This window comes from Heterodontus francisci, chromosome 6, assembly GCF_036365525.1.
Source record: "Heterodontus francisci isolate sHetFra1 chromosome 6, sHetFra1.hap1, whole genome shotgun sequence".
NCBI classification, from domain to species: Eukaryota; Metazoa; Chordata; class Chondrichthyes; order Heterodontiformes; family Heterodontidae; genus Heterodontus; species Heterodontus francisci.
In genome coordinates this window covers 25474868-25496181 of record NC_090376.1, presented here as the reverse complement: position 1 = coordinate 25496181, position 21314 = coordinate 25474868, and the positions used below count along the sequence as shown (strand labels likewise).

At 43.1% G+C, this 21314-nt stretch overlaps 1 protein-coding gene across 1 annotated transcript in view; it reads left to right on the top strand.

Moving 5' to 3' along the window:
• mgat4a (alpha-1,3-mannosyl-glycoprotein 4-beta-N-acetylglucosaminyltransferase A) overlaps nt 1–21314 on the top strand; it is a 263412-nt gene that overhangs the window by 148790 nt on the left and 93308 nt on the right. The window contains exons 4-6 of the mRNA XM_068033329.1: nt 7275–7408; nt 18803–18849; nt 19684–19797. Coding sequence (XP_067889430.1) covers nt 7275–7408; nt 18803–18849; nt 19684–19797 — 295 coding nt within the window. The remainder of the gene's footprint in view (nt 1–7274; nt 7409–18802; nt 18850–19683; nt 19798–21314) is intronic.

Genomic DNA, 21314 nt, shown 5'->3' with positions numbered 1-21314 from the left:
ATTCAATAGATTAACTGCTGATGTTTGCTGGATTTGGATGATAATGGGAAGTTGAGAGAAAAAGTAGTGTTTTCTTTTTGCCACAGATATTTCTTCAAGATTATCCATAATGGTATGTGGACGTATTGGGTGTGTCTGCATCTCAAATGTGTACAATCTAAAATTGGAAAAACAAAGAACAATTTGTGAAGTAAATTATTCTTATTAAAAATTTTTAGTTAAATTCAATTTAAAACTGTTTTAGAGTTTTTAATGTAGTACTTGTGGGAATCTAGAAACCCGTACTTGCTTTAGAAAGCTGCTAATGCCATTGACTATGCCTTCAGCACACAGGGACATGGTCCTCAAAAAGGTTGCCAGTATTTTAGGATTCCCCTAGAGTCTCCAAGAATATTAATCTCCCGAACACTGATGCAAGCAATCCAGCAGTAATATCTTAAATGATAAAAATGTTAGATGTAAAAAAAAAATTCTTTTCAACACTTCTGTATCTTAGTTATAAAAAATTCAGGTATGGGAATAAAGAATGATTTTTGACTGTCATTCAATGAGGTAATCTAGAGTCCATTTGCTTTCCAATTGGCGTGGGTTAGTGGTGTGCTGCAAGTATGGGCATGTTGGGCAACCAGTGGCAGGAGTGTGGGGGCAGGGCAGTTGGAGGCAGGAGTTTGTGATGGTGCCTCCAGAATGTGGTCAACCAGAGCTGCTGACCCTCATCCCCATTTGAAGAAGACTTGAGACTTTCTCCAACATGCTCTTGTGGCACCGCTGCCTATATTTGACTGCTTTCCTCAGTGCAAGGTCCTGGAGATTCATTCCAAGATGGTGCAACCACAGGCGCTAAGGTTTATGGAGTGAGCCAGAATCGAAGCAGCAATTGTGCGCAGCCCTACACCACTCTCTTGTCCGCATGCATACATGCTGCTCTTGGGCCTTTCGTGCTCATGCTTACACATGAACTGAGATGGCTGGAAGCCTAACCAGATGAAAAATGAGCCAGCCTTGATGTAGGAATGAGTGGGCCGCTGGAGATTTAAGGGGTCTCCAAATTGGCCTGTTTTCCAGGCCCCCAAGCCAAACAGTGCAAACCAAGGCTGGAAATGGTGATAGTTAGCAAATATGTTGCTGGCAGCAACAGGTATAAAAAAAAGGGCCCTGTCATGCCCAGTAAAGACATGATATATATGCCTACATAAAGATATGAACTTTATTCAATGTGGAATCTTTTAAATTGACCTTTCCTTTAAAAAGTGGACAATGTGCTGCAAGATTGGCCTGTATATTCAAACTGTCTCAAAAGGATACATTCCAGACTCAGAAATGTCAGTTACACCCATCCTGAAACCAAGAGACATTACTGAATTGAATGGGTTCTTCTGAAACAAAGATGTAAAGTAGCCACATCATAACAGGATTATACCCATCCAGACATCAATGGATAGCCATGAATTCTACATCCTGGTCCAACACCAGGGGACAGGACCATGCGTCAACTAACCGGCTCTAATTTGATTAATTTTGACCTTAAAAGGCAACCCTCTGGAAAGAGAGGGGAGATCACAACAACTTTACAGAAGGAGGCCAGCCAAGGGTTGTGGAAATATCCAGCCTAACAAGAAGAAGAAGCCCTGCTGCTGGTTCTACACTACAACCTGGTACAGCAGGGAACTGAAAATGACTGCCACCTTCAGTCTGAAATCTTAACCACCAGAAATCTACAACACCTTAATAAACTCAAGATCACAAACAACCCAGGTCTGCACCTTTAAAAGAGACTTTTCTACTGAGAATATTCAACAGGTTTACCATAAACCACTAACACCAGCCACACCTTGAAATCTTATCCTTTGCCTTATATCTATCTTCTCTTGAGAGGCAGGTGAGAGTGAATGTGTTTGTGAGTGGTGTTGCAAACATTTCGGGGAATATATTCAATAAATAGTTAATCTTCTGTTTTAAACCTACAAGAATACCTGTCACTGTATGTTCAAGGGCTAACTCATCATTTTGCAGTCATGATTGCAGTCAGTTGGGAGGTGAACAGTGGGAACCACCCACACGCTTATCACCGGTCCGTAACAACCTTGCCTGATTACAGTTTATATTGCTGGTGTGCATGGGTTATAAAACACCAAAGACTAAGTTTAAAATTGCATTTAATAATTGACTAGATTACATTTTGTAGTTCAGTAGTTAATCTTTTATTAGTGTTAAATATGTATCCAGTTACACGGAGTGGCAGTAGCATTGCTGAAAGTACCATTCATTTCTGAAATGTAATTTTCTGCTCTTGTCATATTTGAACAGGAAAAATTATATACTATTTAAATATAGGCCCTTGATTTTTCATAATTTTTTTAATGTTGGATGTTTGTTTTTAAAACCTGCGAGAGCAGGTCTGAGGCTGGGAATTCTGCGGCGAGTAGCTCACCTCCTGACTCCCCAAAGCCTGAGCAACATCTACAAAGCACAAGTCAGGAGTGTGGAAGACTTTCCACTTGCCTGGATGAGTACAGCTCCAAGAATACTCAAGAAGCTCGACACCATCCAGGACAAAGCAGCCCGCTTGTTGGCACCCCATCCATCAACTTCAACATTCAGTCCCTCCACCACCGACGTACAGTGGCAGCAGTGTGTACCATATACAAGATGCACTTGCCAACTGTGGTAGGTTAGCATTTAAGATGAACCATAGCAGGGACTAGCACTCTGATTAGATCTGGGGAGTTTCTAAAGGTGAACAACAGCGAGGAAACATTACCTATCCTCCTTACAGTGAGCATGGAGTGTTCCTGTCATGAGTAAACCTACAGAATTGGAGGGATGCTGCTCCAACCTGAATGTTATTCTCCTGCCACCGCTCCGGCGAGCTGCACGCCACCATGCCGCTGCTATTTAGCATGCGGCGGCTCATCTGCACACGTTGGGGGGTCCGCCTCCCTCCATCGCGTGGTGGGGGCGGGCTCTGTGACGTTGGCAACAGCATCAGCTGCCTCTGCGTGTGCTCTGGGTGCCATTTTTAAAGGGCTGCCAGACCAGACCTGCACATTTGAAGACTGTATCCTCCCCCAATGCCCCCACCCAAAAAAAAACCAGTGAATTGATTGTTGACCTGCAGCCCCCCCCCCCCCCCACCTCCAAATACAAATTGAAGGCACGTGAGTGTTGGCCACTGCACGCAAGATCGCGACAGCCAGCAAGGTCACAGTGGAAGTTCTCTTGATTTATTCATGACCTTTATTTAAATATTTAAAGCCGTGTCCTGTCTCCGAGCGATGAGGGTCTGCCACGGAGCCTTGCACCGCCAGGAAGATTGGGTCTGTCAGTCCTGGCTTCGGGCTCCATGGCGGGCTGCTGCTGTTGCGACATTCCGGCGCCCCCACCCAGCCACAAAGCCCGGCATTGGGAACTGAACAAAATTCAGTCCCTACTGTGTGAAGGAGGCTGAAAGAACTAAATCAGCTGTGGATAAAAAGGGAGAAGAAGAATTGGGGGATTAGTATAAATAAAAGTTAGGAGCCAAGGCACTTTCAAAATGCCATAGTTGAATATCCGAGCTGTGAATTTGCCTTTCTTGCAGATAACAGTAAACAAAACCCATACTCTGTGACCTATAAACAAGTTGCTACTATATCCTAAAGAATTAGCCCTTTCTTGTCTCTGGATTATATATCTCTGAATCATTCTTTGCTATAAAGACCTTCAGGTGCTTATTAGCATGCTGATTTCCATTAACAACTATACAGCAGCACTTTTCTCGCTGTATTTGAAATGGTGGTATCATCTGAAGTCTGCCAAGGGAAAAAATTAACAGTATTAGACTACTGCTGAAACTGGCACCCCTCCAACATGTTGATAATCTTACTCCTTGTCTGCTTGTTTATCTCGTGTGTGCCATCATTACCCAGATCCCTGTTGATGGTTTAATAAGAACAATGGGGCCTAAATTCAACATCACATGAGCCCAAGCAACTGCTAAATTCAGCAGGGCCTTTCTTTAGGCAGCCAAATGCGTGTAGACCTTGGGTGGAATTCTATGCTGGCAGCGGGGGTGGTGGGGGGGTCTTGACATCAGGTGAAACCAATGCTGAGATCCCCGTGTCACCTCTTGTACAGAAGGCCTGCCAAATTTAGTGCCAATCAGACACTTAACTTGACAGCGGCAGGCTTTCTGTAGGATTTAGGACGCCGTTGCCAGAAGTTCCGGCCTTGCAGAGCTGCCAGCCAATCAGAGGCTGGCAGCTGCAGTGCCACCACTGAGGCAGTGGCTGTTGCCGTAGCTGCATCGCCCAGACACCGAGGAACGGCACTGGAACCAGGCTTAAGGTAGGTCAGGGCGGGAGGGTATTGTGTAGTGGGGGAATGGGAGTCGGCAGCAAGGACAGAGGTTGGCCCTCTGTGGACCCTCATTCTCGATGCCGGGTCCCTCATTCAGACACTGTGCCTTTGAACGAGGGACCCCTCCCTGTAGCCGGGAAGAAGCCCACACAGTTTTTCATGCCATGCTTCCCGTGCAGCGACAGGGCTACCTGTCACACAGGTAATTGCGACTGCGACAGGAAGAGAACCTTAATCAGGAATTAATTACCCAGCTAAGGGCCTCAATTGGTGGAGCGGGAAGGCCTTCCCACCCCGGATTAAATTTCAGCGGAGGTGAGATGGTGGCAGGGTTTCTCCTCCCCCCCACCCCTCCACACCACGCCACCATCTCGCCCGATTTTATGCTCTCCCCATCTCCAAACCTGGCATGGGGGACTGCATTAAATTCTACCCCTTATTTCTCCTGAGCCTGTTTCCAGACCTCTTTTCAAAATTCGTTAAAGGTAGTGGGAGCTTGCATTGAAGAAGATGGCAGGTGTGTTTGAACAAACCTTAACGTGGACCAGGAGGAGCAAGAGTGCACCTCCCGTCTCCACATTCAGACTGCGACTGCAGCTAGCCTCTGCTCGCCCTCACCCAATCACCTCCTTTTGTGCCTGCGCTTGCCTATGAGTCTGAGCTGGGTGAAATTTGCCAGGCTCCAGCTGGCAAGTTGCACTGGTGTCCAGTGCCTACAGCTTACCACAATTCTGGTGAGATCCACGAACCAATTTAGGACAGTCCTTGGGCATCTCTGGATCATATTTGGTTTCGGCTGTGAATGAAGTTAGGCCCCATTGTCTTCATAATATAGATTCTTTTACACAGGAATACTAATCTACCAACGTATCTTCCAGCTCCTGTTTATGGGGTCAGGAAAATTACTTTTCTGGAACTCACAGCTTAATACATAACTTGCCTCATAATGGATGTCATACACGTACAGAAGCAGCAACCCACTATGCATTATGAGGTGGGTTTAGTCAGTACCAGAAATTATTATTTTTTGGGTGGTACACTCTGAGCAGCGAGATCACAACCAATGGATCAAATCAAAGCTCTGCAGTCCTACCACATCCGGTCACAAACGATGGTGGGCAATTGACCAACAAATGGGAGGAGAAGGCTCCACAAATATCCCCATCCTCAATGATGGCGGAGCCCAGCACATCAGTGCAAAAGATAAGGCTGTAGCATTTGCACCCATCTTCGACAGAAGTGCTGAGTGGATGATCCATCTCGGCCTCCTCCTGAGGTCCCCAGCATCATAGATGCCAGTCTTTAGCCAATTTGATTCACTCCACATGATATCAAGAAACGGCTGAGTGCACTGGATACAGCAAAGGCTACATCCCAGCTATAGTACTGAAGACTTGTGCTCCTCTAGCCAAGCTGTTCCAACACAGCTACAACACTGGCATCTACTCGACAATGTGGAAAATTACCCAGGTGTTTCCTGTCCAGAAAAAGCAGGGCAAATCCAATCTGGTCAATTAGCGCCCTATCAACGTACTCTCAATCATCAGCAAATAATGGAAGCTGCCATTGACAATGCTATTAAGTGGCACTTACACAGCAATAACCTGCCCACCTATGCTCAGTTTGGATTCTGCCAGGACCATTCAGCTCCTGACCTCATTGCAGCCTTGGTCCAAACATGGATAAAAGAGCTGAACTCCAGAGGTGAGGTGAGAGTGACTGCCCTTGACATCAAGCAGCATTTGACTGAGTATGGCATTAAGGAGCCCAGTAAAACTGAAGTCAATGAGATTCGGGGGAAAACTCTCCACTGCTTGGAATCATACCGAGCACAAAGGAAAGTGGTTTTGATGTTGGAGGTCAATCATCTCAGTCCCAGGACATCACTGCAGGAGTTCCTCAGGGTGGTGTCCTTGGCCCAACCATCTTCAGCTGCTTTATCAATGAGCTTCTCTCCATCATGAGGTCAGAAGTGGGAATGTTCGCTGATGATTGCACAATATTCAGCACCATTCACAACTCCTCAGATACTGAAACAGTCTGTATCTGCATGCAGCAAGACCTGGACCACATTCAGGCTGAGGCTGATAAGTGCAAGTAACATTCGCGCCACACAAGTGCCAGGCAATGACCACCTCCAACAAGAGAGAATCTAACTATCTCCCCTTAATATAAGTGACACGAGAAGAAAAACATTGGCACAGACTTGAATGGCCTGTTTCTGTGCTGCAACATTCGATGATTCTATAACAACAAGCAGGTGATGGTAAATATTTCAAGGTCACTAGAGTATTTTCATTTGTCACAGCCACCTCTTGATTTACTTGACTTACTGCTCAGTGCTGTCACATTACAATAGTGCTAAAAGCTTTGAGAACTAATGTTCAGTGACTGTAGTCACACAGCCATGAAATCTGGGTTGTGGGCTCGGTTGGGGATTTTTGGTGGGAGGTTGAATGTTCGTAAATGCTGCATTCCTCACTGTTTTTATGGCTATTAGCAAGCTGCTATGAATCTTTAAAATTTATCCTGTACCTTGCACCCCCACCCCCACTGCCCCGTAGAGTCAGTGATGACAACTCCAACCACTTTTTCCTCTCAGTCTTGGGTTAGCTTATTTTCTGCTTGATGGGTAACGACATTTATGCACATCAATTGCTCCGACAGTCGTTTTCTATTGAAAGAAGGATTGTGTTCATAACCTGAAACCTTCTAAGGGTGGACCTTTATTATTTTCTTCTTCGTGGTAAAGGAAAGCTCAAGTGCATTGCAATAAAACCTCTCTTACCTGGCAGGATTTGTAATGAGGACCCAACTGTTCGCTCTGTTTCAAAGTGATGTTTTTGTTTCGCTCCGCAGTAAATTTCCTTTTATGATGTGGTTCAAACTGGGTCAACCGTTTTTGTCTAATTGTCTGTGAATTCTTCTGCCTCTAGTGTCCTTAGTGTTGGGGATTCCCACCGTTAAGAGAAAGGTTAAGTCCTATCTTGCAGAGACACTTCACTCATTAGTGGATAAACTGTCTCCTGAAGAGAAGTTAGATTGTGTTATCGTGGTGTTTATAGGAGAGGTAAGAATACTGCTTGTTTGTTTAATTGTTACATTTGACTTTTCTAAAAAATGTTCTGTATTTGTGGGTGTTTCTAATTGTGATTGTCTATGATAGCCATTGCTGAAATTAAACCATTCTTCATTTTTGTTTCATCTTGTTGTAATATCCATACTGAAACTTGATCAGATTTCAAATGCTCCTTGCTTGCCCCTGTTAACAGCAAACTAGTTGTTTTGTCCTGGGCATGCACACCAAGTCATTCAGCACATTGAAGTGTACACCAGTTCGTTAGGAATGAAATGAGCTTAGAGATTCTTGATTCTTCAGACTTGTTGTTCTGAGGTTTACGTTACAGTTTTTTTAAAAAGGTGAGGAGTCCTGCATCTTCTATAAATTATGGGCATAGTTCCAGGTTCATAGATGTGAAGAATGTGAAATTTGGAAGAATCCTGATCCAAGCATCTTAATATTTCTCCTGTCCTGCAAGCAAAATGTTACATCTTAATGCACGCTTTTATAGTCAATATCTAGCTTTATATTTTAAACTATAATAAGGCAGGTTATGGTAGTGTTGTGATTATATGTAACTGATCTAAAATCCAGAGGCCTGGACTACATCCTCAGAAGGTTCAAAATCCCATCATGATAGTTTGAAAATTTTAATTTGGTGTCTATTTTAACAAAACTGAAAAAAAAAGGGCTGGCATCAGTGAAAGAAGCCATGAAACTGTCAGATTGTCGCAAAAAACCCAACTGCTTCGCGAATGTCCTTTTAGGGGAGGAAACCTTTAGTCCTTACACAGTTTGACTTATATGCAACTCCAGCCTATATCAGGACAATCATCGATGGGTGATAAATGCTGTCCTCGGCACTGACAGCCGCATCCCGAGAATGAATTGAATTAAATTAAACATGTTACAGGGCGAATTTTGTGAAGCAAAGTTCCCAACGTAGAGCCTTATTGGAAAAGAATGTGGATTGGGAAATTGTAGTGGTCAGCGTCCCTGATTTAACAGCCCATATTGAATACTGTGTCATTCCAGCTACCTTGCAAAGTTTACTTTTGTGTCTATAGGTAGATTTGACAACTTCTCCTCAGATTTCTTCAATCGTCTCAAAATATTAGTTTATTCTGGTAGAGGCATTTTTGGAATCATCACCAATTTTTTCTAGTGCTTTTTGTCCTGCTATTGATATTATTAATCAGCAACTAAAAAAGCCTTTTTACTATTTTAAAACATGCATAGCACAAAACAGCGACATGTGAATTGATAGCACAGCCTTTTGGCAATAAATTATCATCTAAAGTACCATGACCAGCAACTAGACTTCAGGCTTGGGGCAAGTAATATGTATTTGCAGACGTTGGTGTGGGCCATTTACAAATAAAGGCACAAGGAGTGCATGCAATTTTACAAAATAAAATTGTTACCTAAGACTATTGCATCAAGTTTACATTGAGTCTACAGAAAACAGGCCATTTGGCCCAGGTGGTCTATGCTTGGGTTTATGCCCCCCACAAACTTCCTCCCACCCCTCTTCAACTAACCCTCTTCATCTAACCCTATCAATATATCCTTCTATTGATTTCTCCCTCGCGTGCTTCCACTGAAAATGCATCTATGCTATTTTCCTCAACTACTCTTCTTTGGGTAAAGAAGTTTCTTATGAATTCCCTGTTGAATTTAATAGTGACTATCTTTTTTTAATATATAGATATTAGAACATTGAATCTTAGAAACTGTATCTCATTGGCCTGTGAAAACTATACAGTGGTGTCTACCTCGTCCATGGGCATCAAGGAATCCAGTCTTCTTGTCCATGGGAACTGTGTGTTGTTAGCTCCATTATCCTTACAGAACTCTCTGGGCTGTATGAGATCGCTAACCAGAAGAATGGGGAATTTACCAGATTTCAGTTTTGAAATAAAGGCAGCTGCTCTTCTCCCTTGCCCGTTCCTGTTTCATCGTCACCACTTTGGAGCTGCAGGTGGTGTATGTCCTTTTGCTCTGATTTCTGCCAGCAACTCTGATGTTGGGCCTTTCTTGCTCTCCCAGCTTCAGTGCAATTTTCAGTGCAATGTTTGGCTCCAGTCATCTGGTGCAAGCTACAAAGAGATGAGAATTTGACTCTGTCAGCACCCTTGTTACCTGTGCACTTTGGCTCATTCTCTCTCCAGGCCCACTCGCCAGTCAATCCCTTCCTTTCTTTCAGCAGCAATTTCAATTGCCAATCTTGGCAACACAGCTATCAGAAATGCTCAAGTTCCATACCAGGTTCGTTCATATGCACCCTTTTCCCTCTCAACAACCCCTCCCCCTTTTACAAAGCTCTGGCTGATTAATAACATGATGAGCTTACAAACATAAAACATTTAAAGGGTGAAATAGACTATAATCTACCTTTCTTTTGTCCTAATAACTGTATCCAGTAATGTCTCTTCAAAATATTTATTCAATTTTATCTTGAAGAGATCTTTGCAACTTGCCTTTACATCCTTCCTTAGTAAGTTGTTCCAAAAAATAACCACCCTATCAGTAAAATGTTTCTTTACATCATTCCGAAATCCTCATCTTAGCTTGAATGTGTGTTCTACTGTCTCGGGGTCAATACAGATATCCCTGACTGATCCTCTCCATACCTGAACTTTAATCATTTGAAAACCTCAATCAACTACCTCGTCTCCAAAGAGGAGTCTGCAGCTCTTGTTAGACCGCATGACGGCTCTCGAGCTGCGGATGGACTCACTTTGGAGCATGCGCGATGCTGAGGAGGTCGTGGATAGCACGTTTAGTGAATTGGTCACACCGCAGATTAGGATTGCTGAGGGAGAAAGGGAATGGGTGACCAAAAGGCAGAGAAAGAGCAGGAAGGCAGCGCAGGAGTCCCCTGCGGTCATCTCCCTCCAAAACAAGTATACTGAGTTCCGAAGAAGGGTCACTGACCCGAAACGTTAACTCTGCTTCTCTTTCCACAGATGCTGCCAGACCTGCTGAGTGAATCCAGCATTTCTTGTTTTTGTATACTGTTTTGGATACTGTTGAGGGAGATGGCTCACCAGGGGAAGGCAGCAGTAGCCAGGTTCATGGCACCGTGGCTGGCTCTGCTGTTCAGAAGGGCGGGAAAAAGAGTGGAAGGGCTATAGTCGTAGGGGATTCGATTGTAAGGGGAGTAGATAAGGCGGTTCTGTGGTCGAAAACGAGGCTCCCGAATGGTATGTTGCCTCCCAGGTGCACGGGTCAGGGATGTCTCAGATCGGCTGCAGAACATTCTAAAGGGGGAGGGTGAACAGCCAGTTGTCGTTGTGCACATAGGCACCAATGATGTAGGTAAAAAACGGGATGAGGTCCTACAAGCAGAGTTTAGGGAGTTAGGAGCCAAGTTAAAAAGTAGGACCTCAGAGGTAGTAATCTCAGGATTGCTACCAGTGCCACGTGATAGTCAGAGTAAAAATGAAAGAATAGTCAGGATGAATGCGTGGCTTGAGAGATGGTGCAGGAAGGAGGGGTTCAGATTTTTGGGACATTGGGACCGGTTCTGGGGGAGGTGGGACTATTACAAATTGGACGGTCTACACCTGGGCCGGACTGGAACCAATGTCCTTGGGGGTGCTTTTGCTAACGCTGTTGGGGAGGGTTTAAACTAATGTGGCAGGGGGATGGGAACCAATTGAGGAGGTCATTTGACAGTAAGGAGGTAGTAACAAAAGCCTGTAAGGAACTAGATAATGAAATCAGTGTGATTTCAGGCAGGCAGGGAGCAGATGATGAATGTAAAGGGACTGGTGGTCTGAGGTGCATTTGTTTTAATGCAAGAAGTGTAGTAGGTAAGGCAGATGAACTTAGGGCTTGGATTAGTACCTGGGAGTATGATGTTATTGCTATTACTGAGACTTGGTTGAGGGAAGGGCATGATTGGCAACTAAATATCACAGGATATCGATGCTTCAGGCGGGATAGAGAGGGAGGTGAAAGGGGTGGAGGAGTTGCATTACTGGTCAAAGAGGATATCACAGCTGTGCTGAAGGAGGGCACTATGGAGGACTCGAGCAGTGAGGCAATATGGACAGAACTCAGAAATAGGAAGGGTGCGGTAACAATGTTGGGGCTGTATTACAGGCCTCCCAACAGCGAGCGTGAGATAGAGGTACAAATATGTAAACAGATTATGGAAAGATGTAGGAGCAACAGTGCGGTGGTGATAGGAGATTTTAATTTTCCCAACATTGACTGGGATTCACTTAGTGTTAGAGGTCTAGATGGAGCAGAATTTGTAAGGAGCATCCAGGAGGGTTTTCTAGAGCAGTATGTAAATAGTCCAACTCGGGAAGGGGCCATACTGGACCTGGTGTTGGGGAATGAGCCCGGCCAGGTGGTTGAAGTTTCAGTAGGAGACTACTTTGGGAATAGTGATCACAATTCCGTAAGTTTTAAAATACTCATGGACAAAGACGAGAGTGGTCCTAAAGGAAGAGTGCTAAATTGGGGGAAGGCCAACTATACCAAAATTCGGCAGGAGCTGGGGAATGTAGATTGGGAGCAGCTGTTTGAAGGTAAATCCACATTTGATATGTGGGAGGCTTTTAAAGAGAGGTTGATTAGCGTGCAGGAGAGACATGTTCCTGTGAAAATGAGGGATAGAAATGGCAAGATTAGGGAACCATGGATGACAGGTGAAATTGTGAGACTAGCCACGAGGAAAAAGGAAGCATACATAAGGTCTAGGAGGCTGAAGAAAGACGAAGCGTTGAAAGAATATCGGGAATGTAGGACCAATCTGAAACGAGGAATTAAGAGGGCTAAAAGGGGTCATGAAATATCTTTAGCAAACAGGGTTAAAGAAAATCCAAAAGCCTTTTATTCATATATAAGGAGAAAGAGGGTAACTAGAGAAAGGATTGGCCCACTAAAGGACAAAGGAGGAATGTTATGCTTGGAGTCAGAGAAAATGGGTGAGATTCTAAACGAGTACTTTGCATCAGTATTCACCGAGGAGAGGGACATGACGGATGTTGAGGTTAGGAACAGATGTTTGATTACTCTAGGTCAAGTCGGCATAAGGAGGGAGGAAGTGTTGGGTATTCTAAAGGGCATTAAGGTGGACAAGTCCCCAGGTCCGGATGGGATCTATCCCAGGTTACTGAGGAAATCGAGAGAGGAAATAGCTGGGGCCTTAACAGATATCTTTGCAGCATCCTTAAACACGGGTGAGGTCCCGGAGGACTGGAGAATTGCTAATGTTGTCCCCTTGTTTAAGAAGGGTAGCAGGGATAATCCAGGTAATTATAGACCGGTGAGCCTGACGCCAGTGGTAGGGAGGCTGCTGGAGAAGTTACTGAGGGATAGGATCTATTCCCATTTGGAAGAAAATGGGCTTATCAGTGATAGGCAACATGGTTTTGTGCAGGGAAGGTCATGTCTTACCAACTTAATAGAATTCTTTGAGGAAGTGACAAAGTTGATTGATGAGGGAAGGGCTGTCGATGTCATATACATGGACTTCAGTAAGGCGTTTGATAAGGTTCCCCATGGTAGGCTGATGGAGAAAGTGAAGTCGCATGGGGTCCAGGGTGTACTAGCTAGATTGATAAAGAACTGGCTGGGCAACAGGAGACAGTAGCAGTAGAAGGGAGTTTCTCAAAATGGAGACGTGTGACCAGTGGTGTTCCACAGGGATCCGTGCTGGGACCACTGTTTGTGATATACATTAATGATTTGGAGGAAAGTATAGGTGGACTGATTAGCAAGTTTGCAGACGACACTAAGATTGGTGGAGTAGCAGATACTGAAGGGGACTGTCAGAGAATACAGCAGAATATAGATAGACTGGAGAGTTGGGCAGAGAAATGGCAGATGGAGTTCAATCAGGGAAAATGCGAGGTGATGCATTTTGGAAGATCCAATTCAAGAGTGAACTATACAGTAAATGGAAAAGTCCTGGGGAAAATTGATGTCCAGAGAGATTTGCGTGTTCAGGTCCACTGTTCCCTGAAGGTGGCAACGCAGGTCAATAGAGTGGTCAAGAAGGCATACGGCTTGCTTTCCTTCATCGGACGGGGTATTGAGTACAAGAGTTGGCAGGTCATGTTACAGTTGTATAGGACTTTGGTTCGGCCACATTTGGAATACTGCGTGCAGTTCTGGTCGCCACATTACCAAAAGGATGTGGGTGCTTTGGAGAGGGTGCAGAGGAGGTTCACCAGGATGTTGCCTGGTATGGAGGGCGCTAGCTATGAAGAGAGGTTGAGTAGATTAGGATTATTTTCATTAGAAAGACGGAGGTTGAGGGGGGACCTGATTGAGGTGTACAAAATCATGAGAGGTATAGACAGGGTGGATAGCAAGAGGCTTTTTCCTAGAGTGGGGGATTCAATTACTAGAGGACACGAGTTCAAAGTGAAAGGGGAAAAGTTTAGGGGGGATATGTGTGGAAAGTTCTTTACGCAGAGGGTGGTGGGTGCCTGGAACGCGTTGCCAGCGGAGGTGGTAGATGCGGGCACGATGGCGTCTTTTAAGATGTATCTAGACAGATACATGAATGGGCAGTAAGAAAAGAGATACAGACCCTTAGAAAATAGGCGACATGTTTAGATAGAGGATCTGGATCGGCGCAGGCTTGGAGGGCCGAAGGGCCTGTTCCTGTGCTGTAATTTTCTTTGTTCTTTGTTCTTTGAGTCCTGGTTCTTTGAGCCTATCCTTTCACATTTTATTTGCTAGTTCCCTTATCATCTTAGTAGTTCTTCTTTGTATATTTCCAACTTAACTACATCCTCTCTCTCGTGTGGATTTAAGAACTGATTGTAATAAGTACATGACTTTACATTTAACTGCGTCTATCAATTGTCTGCCTCATTCCCCAAACAGTCTGAATCCTCCAGTAGCTTGTCCCTATCCCTCCATTGTATTAACCACTCCTGCTATTTTGGTGTCATTTGCAAATTGAGATGAAACTATCAGCAACCTCTTCAGATTGCATGAAAATGTTGAGCTTCAGTCCCAAAATTTAGCCCTATGTGACTCCATTCATCGCACCACTTCATTCTAAATATTTCCTATTCACACAGACCATCTAACTCACATCATCTAATCGTAACTCAATCCACCTCAGCAGATTACTGCCAATACTCATTTTCTATGAAATATCTTAGAAAAACTGCAGTAACCAAATCTACATCATTTTGTTACTGTATCAGAAAATTCAATTAAATTGCTCTGGTATGACTCACTTTTTGTAAAGCATGCTGACTCTTAACCATTTAGTTTGCAAGATTGACTTCTTTCTATATTGCCTCTAGGAACTAAACATTCTCCAGGCACATTGGAGAGAAAGATTGACCTTTTGTGTCACTAAGAGCTTCACCACGCTGTTCTTAATAATTGATTCCAAAACTTTCCCTGCTACTGATGAGATGACCTAGTCTATAGTTACACCAATTCCCCTAAATCTCCATTACATTTGCCATTTCCTGTCCTGTGCTGTCATGCTATTTTCTAATGAATCCCTAAATATTGTTGTAAATGGTCCTGTTGACACATGCTTTCATTGCATCTTCGAGGTATCTTATTCAGCCCAAGTACTTTATTTACTTTCATCTTGTACAAGTACCTAGCTACCAACACAGTGATATCAATTTTATGAAACCCTTCAATCTGATAGCCTTGGGATCTCCACTGTGCTTCTGTTCCTTTCTCCTAATTATTGAATATGAAGTGACTTAACCTTTCAGCTGTGTCCACATTGTCACTAATCTGGGCACCTGTCCTGAAGCTAGTGACCCAAACACACTCTTTTTCCTATTTCCTAGCGGGTACACAGTCTCAATTCATCGGCTGCTTAGCTCTTCTATTAGTTCTTTTGCACCGAGTTTTTCCTTATATTGATCTTTCTGTCATAGGCAACTTATGGAGGGAAATAGAAAATCCTGACTCTCTTTATGATAACACTACTCAAACTCCATTTAATGTTTGGGTAGTTAAAACTCCTCAAATAATAAGGCACTAGAAGGGGAGTCTGCAGGGCTCAGTGTTGGGATTGAAAACATTGGGCCTGATTTTAACTCACTCAAAACCCATTCACTTACACTGAGTTGCATTGTCTTTACTGGAAGCAGTCCTTACTTCCCTGTGAAATATCTCGTTACTATCAGCTGTTTCATCGGGTGCTATGTAGTGCATTCTCACCAGCAGTTTCTCCTCTTCCTTTACCTCATTTAATTCTGATTCACTCCCCTCTACCCTGCCTTTCCTGTACCTTTTGTTTTCTTTGATGTAAAATGTTCCTTTTCTGCCTCTATGCCTATCTTTTCGAAATGGGTTCTCTTCTGTTCCAGAGTCACATTCTCTCTAGTCAGGATTTCACGAAGGATTTATACACATTCTTTATGCACTAACCTAAATTTGATATTTTTGCCGTTATGTCTTGTAGCATTTGTGTGCACTTCCTTCCGTTCCATTATCTTTGCTCCACTTGGTTTTGATTTATTCTTGTGCTGGTTGTTACTTATCTTGCTTGTGAATCTGTTTTGGGTTCTGTATTGCCTCCTTCTATTGTACTATTCAGCTGATTAATTTGCCTCCTCTTGGTCCCTCTCCTGGTCAGTTGGTGCAAGCTTCTAAGAAAGTACCTCAGTTCCCTAGCAACCTAAATCATTGCTCCCCACATCACACTTTTTAGCCTGCATGTGTCTTCTCCTGTCTTGCTGCTGTACACGGTACTGAAGGTATTTCAAGGAATGTTAGCATTCAGTCCTGCCCTTCCCCTTTCTTCTGAGCTCCCTGACATTATTGTGAAGCCCTTGCCAACGTCGTTATAATGCCAATGTGCATAATTAAGACAACAGGTTTTGTTTTTCCTTCTCTATCTGTATCCCTTCAGATCATCTTGCACCAGGGTGACAACATTACTGGTTCCCATTCTCATGCTCAGATTTTCATATCATCCTGTCTACATCGCTAAGAATGGAATTACCTGCTACCCTTCCTCCAATATCGCTCCCACTTCTGGAATCTCCTTTTGTGCTGGAGGATTTCATAGCCGTCACCTCAGTTTAATTGGCTTGGTTTAAAATATCAGCTCTGGTGAGACAGTAGTTGATGTTCCTCGTTCTGTCCTGCTCCCTTCCCCTGTGTGCAAGCCCTCTTGCAGCTTCTCTTGCTTTCCACTTATTTATTTTTCTCAGCTTTGGCCATGTAACTATTGCCAACTGGCTTTCAAGATATGAGATTCATGCTTTCTTCTTGCAATGCAGGTGTAAGAATCTGCAACATAGGCTAGAGATCATAATACCAGGTCAATGCAGTGCACAGTGGCGCAGTGGTTAGCACCGCAGCCTCACAGCTCCAGCGACCCGGGTTCAGTTCTGGGTACTGCCTGTGTGGAGTTTGCAAGTTCTCCCTGTGACCGCGTGGGTTTCCACCGGGTGCTCCGGTTTCCCCCCACCACCAAAGTCTTGCAGGTTGATGGGTAAATAGGCCATTGTAAATTGCCCCTAGTGTAGGTAGGTGGTAGGGAATATGGGATTAATGTAGGATTAGTATAAATGGGTGGGCTGAAGGGCCTGTTTCAGTGCTGTATCTCTCTATGACTAAAAGGTGCCCTTCCGTGCTTGAATTCTGTGTTATCCTAAAGGTTTTAAATGTAACTAAACCTCATTTAGCACTAACTCCACACAACCCAACTTTCTTGCTAAATCTATACTTGGTGGCTGTTCTATTTTTGTTCTTTCGCAGCCTAATATAGAGAAGTTAGAAGTATTTGAATCCACTCAATTTTTCAAAGTGGACTAACTGCAGCAGTTGCAACTGCCTTAATTGAGAAATGTGCTATGTTTTCAGTGTGCTTCAGCCTCACTGACATTTCCATCCAGGACTTTGTTAACCCTGACTGCGAGATGACAGGACACCACTCTTGCTCCAGCTTTCATGTTGCTGTTCTCTCCCTGTCCCCATATTCTTGTTTTCCTGATCAAACTGCTCTGTTGCACAGCACTGTGCTCCACTTTCCCCCTCAGCTCTTCTACGATCACAATGATAATGCAGATCCTCTCACTGTGACACCTAACCACCCAGCTGAAGTTTGAGTTTTGTACAGTAGGAGAATTGTTGGAAAGGCTCCGCATGATAAATATAATAGGAATATTGATGGAATTTCAAGGAGAAACTGAGTGAGTGGCAAGAAGTAACTGGGGAGCAGGGAAAATAGCTGGAAGGCATAGCAATCCGTGACAATGCCAGACAGAAGAAAAGCTGAACAGCAAGACTCGGGCAGATCAAAATAAGCCATTTGAAAAAGGAAGACAAAATACAAGGATACCAGTAGAGGTAGTTAGCTGGCAAGAATGTTCAGGATGCTAATTGTAAAGGGAGAGGAGGTGGTTAGCATGAATGAAATGAAAAGCTTTTGCAGCAAGATTTAATTTGCGACATGAAAAATATAATTCTTTTACGGAGTTCGATAGTCTTCCTGAACCATAAGTGCAAAGCCTTGAGCAGTCTATTAATGCTGTTTGAAACCAGCAAAGGCTGCAGCTTTCATACAACTGAGATGTGTTTTATAGATGATGCGGAGTTATTATTAAACCGGTTACTGGATGCTGCTGCATCTGCCACAGAGGGAGATCTGTATGCCAGGCAGGGAATGACAGATTCGTGACATTAGTTTTCAATATTATGGGAAGAGAAATGGTCCTAAGAATGTGTTTTTGTGGCTTGATGCTGATAATTACTGTGTGTTTGAAGCTTCTACAAAATACAGAACTTGCCCTTTGAAACTAAAACTGCTTTGTTTCTGATTGTTTACTATAACAAATAAAGCAAGTGTCTTTGAAGTGCAGTTGCTTCCAGACACTCCAAATGCCATTTGAGAATTGGTGCACAGTAATATCTTTTTTAAATGTCCTTTTCCTTTTAGATGAATGAAACAATCTGAAAAATAGTTCCAGCCATGCATCAGGAAGCAAACCACACTTCTGCAACTTGCAGTTAGCCAATTTTTTGTTTAATTATATCTCAATTTATTTTGGAAATGAACAGTGTACAGGAGGGAACAGAAATGACATGGATGGTGGAGTGGTGCAGCTGGTTGGTGCACTGATGTTCGTTCTCTTATGATACAACGGACTGGTTCCTCTTGGTCCCTTACCATGCCAGGTGTTCTCATTCTTGCCCAGCTGTGGAAGTGGTTCCTTTAAGGGAGTCACTTTTTAAAGGGAGTTTTGCATACCTTATGGCAGTTGATCTAAATTGCTGCGAACAAGTTGCCTTCCATTGATACAGCGAACTTGAATATTGAACCCACGAGGCAATTGAAAATTAGAAGGGTAAATTCAACAGAGGTAAAGAAGCAACAACTAGATCTTGCAACCTTGTAAGTTTCCAGCACAATAGATTTTGCCTTTTTTTTTCCCCCAACAGACTGATCTCGATCATGTTCATAGTGTCCTGGATAGCCTGGAGAAAGAGTAAGTTGAACTAGATTCCCAATGCAGTATCTTGGTGACGTATGTTCAGTTTATGATCAATTATGCCTGAATTTGATATTGAGATCTGCTAAATTATTTAGCTTATGCATAAATGGAAGATAACGTCATCACAGTTCATATTGACATTTCTGAATATCTATTCTCTGTTTGCTTAAACTGTTATGAGAGCACTGTGTCTTACAGCTGTTATTAAATATGGATACACTCAAAGGTGTATCAATTCAATTGGATGTGTAGTGTACACATCAAACATAAATTCTACTTTGAAAAATTACTTTTAATATGCAATGCATAAATTGAATTGCTCACTTTTTCTGGCCAGCTACTTAGTACTTTGGGAGGGAGGAGAAGTCGTCATGGGTACAATCAGTGTGGTAGATTTCTGTTTGTTTAAAGTGACATCATAATCTCATGTTCAACATTTTTATTAAAATAGAGGTAGCTATTTTTTTTGATAGAAAGTGTCAGTTTCCTTATTAACAGTAAAACCTATTGTACAAGTTTCACCTATTGTTGGCTTTTAACATTTGCAAACATTGATCTAAAGTTGATTTCACCAGCCAGCTCTTAAATCACCTGGGCAATCGATATATTGGTGGTTGGGAGCATTGAGATCAAGAAGGAGATTTGGTTGGGATAAATAAGGTTTTTCTTTATATTTCTGTTGCTACAATGTGTTGGGTATACTGGGTCAGAGTCGTTTCATCACCAGCTTAAATTTGATTTATTTATTTATAACCTAAGCAATGAACAAAAAAAGACATTGCACGAGAGCTTTATTTCTGGACAAACATTGTTTTGACTTGTTGACAGATTTTCCACAGAAATCAATTCAGGGTTAGTAGAAGTCATATCACCTCCTACGGCTTACTACCCAGACTTGACCAACCTGAAGGAAACCTTTGGAGATTCAAAAGAGCGTGTCAGGTAAGCCCCGCTTTGAAATGCAAGGACATTATAAGCACATTCCCATCCATCAATGAATTAACGTGTTCCGAGTAGCTGCAATGACAGAGCCTTGATCCAGTGATCATTTGTCATCTAAGGTCTTGACGCAAAATGATACTCCTTTGTTGGAAGCAGTTGAGTCTTTATTTGTGATGACCAATAAAGATTGTTTTTGCATGTGAATGTAGAAGTTCATCTGAAAATATTTTAACCTAATTGACATGGTCCAAAAATGATACTTATGTTCGCTACATTAGAGATGTTACTGTCATGTTGCACATGAGGCTTTAGTTACTGTGTTTAGATATGTATGGAAATAATAGTACTCATTAATTGAATCAGTACTGCATTCACAGTAAATGTCTGCATTCTAAAAAGCCAAATCAAATACAAAAGTAAAATATTGCAAATACTGGGAATCAGGAATAAAAACACAAAATGCTAGAAATGTTCAGGCCAGGCAGCATTTGTGGAAAATGAAAGTTAATGTTCAGATTGATGTCCTTTGGTCAGATAACTGCCAGCGTTTTCTGTTACTTAGCTAAACCAAGTATATGTTTGCAAGGGGAGCATTCCTGGACATACTGCTTTGAATGGCCATGGTTTCATTTTTTAAAAAAAGCAGCCTTGAAATTCTAACAGCTTTGTAACTGTTCTTTTAAAAACAGACATGCATAATTTCTGTTGAAATATTTTGCAGCATACTTTGCTCTGCAACAAAGATGAAAAATAGGTGTGCAAATAAAAGAAACTTCACCAGCCAAACAGTATAGATTAATAAAAACCTGGAGACATTTGGTCAAATGAAATCAAGATTGAGAGGTGCAGCTATACTTTACAAAGCTGCTTTTAGTACACACCTGCCCCACTGCCTCTCGCCAGGACCTGCCTGACAGGCAACCTCCCCCAAACCCACTCACCTAGTTCCGAGGGAAATGTACATCGATGCTTCCTCTTGGCCGGGTGCAGTCCCAGCAGTGGTCACCACTCCCAGGGTGAATTATGATCATGATCTGGAATGCACTTTTTGAAAAGATATTGGAAGCAGATGTAATAGCAACTTTCAAAAGGGAATTGAATAAACACTTGAAAGGAAAAGATTTACAGGGCTATGAGGCATGAGCAGGTGAGTGTGACTAATTAGATAGCTCGATCAAAGAGCTGACACAGGCTCCACAAGTTTCTCTCTTTTGAGATGAGGAAGACTTAGGGGAACAGTTCCAGATACAAAGGGCAGAATCTTCCTGGTCACATGGGGACGTGTTTAAAGGCAGGAAGGAGGAAATTCAGATGGCCTGGCATCGGGCCAGTGGGCTAACGCAGTCCTGCCTCCACGTTATCTTCCCAGAGATGGGTTATCACCGGCAGAGGTACCCATCCGGCAGCAGGAGATAACCAATATGCATATTTAACTGCCCATTTGTGGGCTGATTGGGGATGCTGCCGGGATCTTCCCAGCAGCGAATAGGCCCCCCCCCTCCCCCCACTTAGGGCCA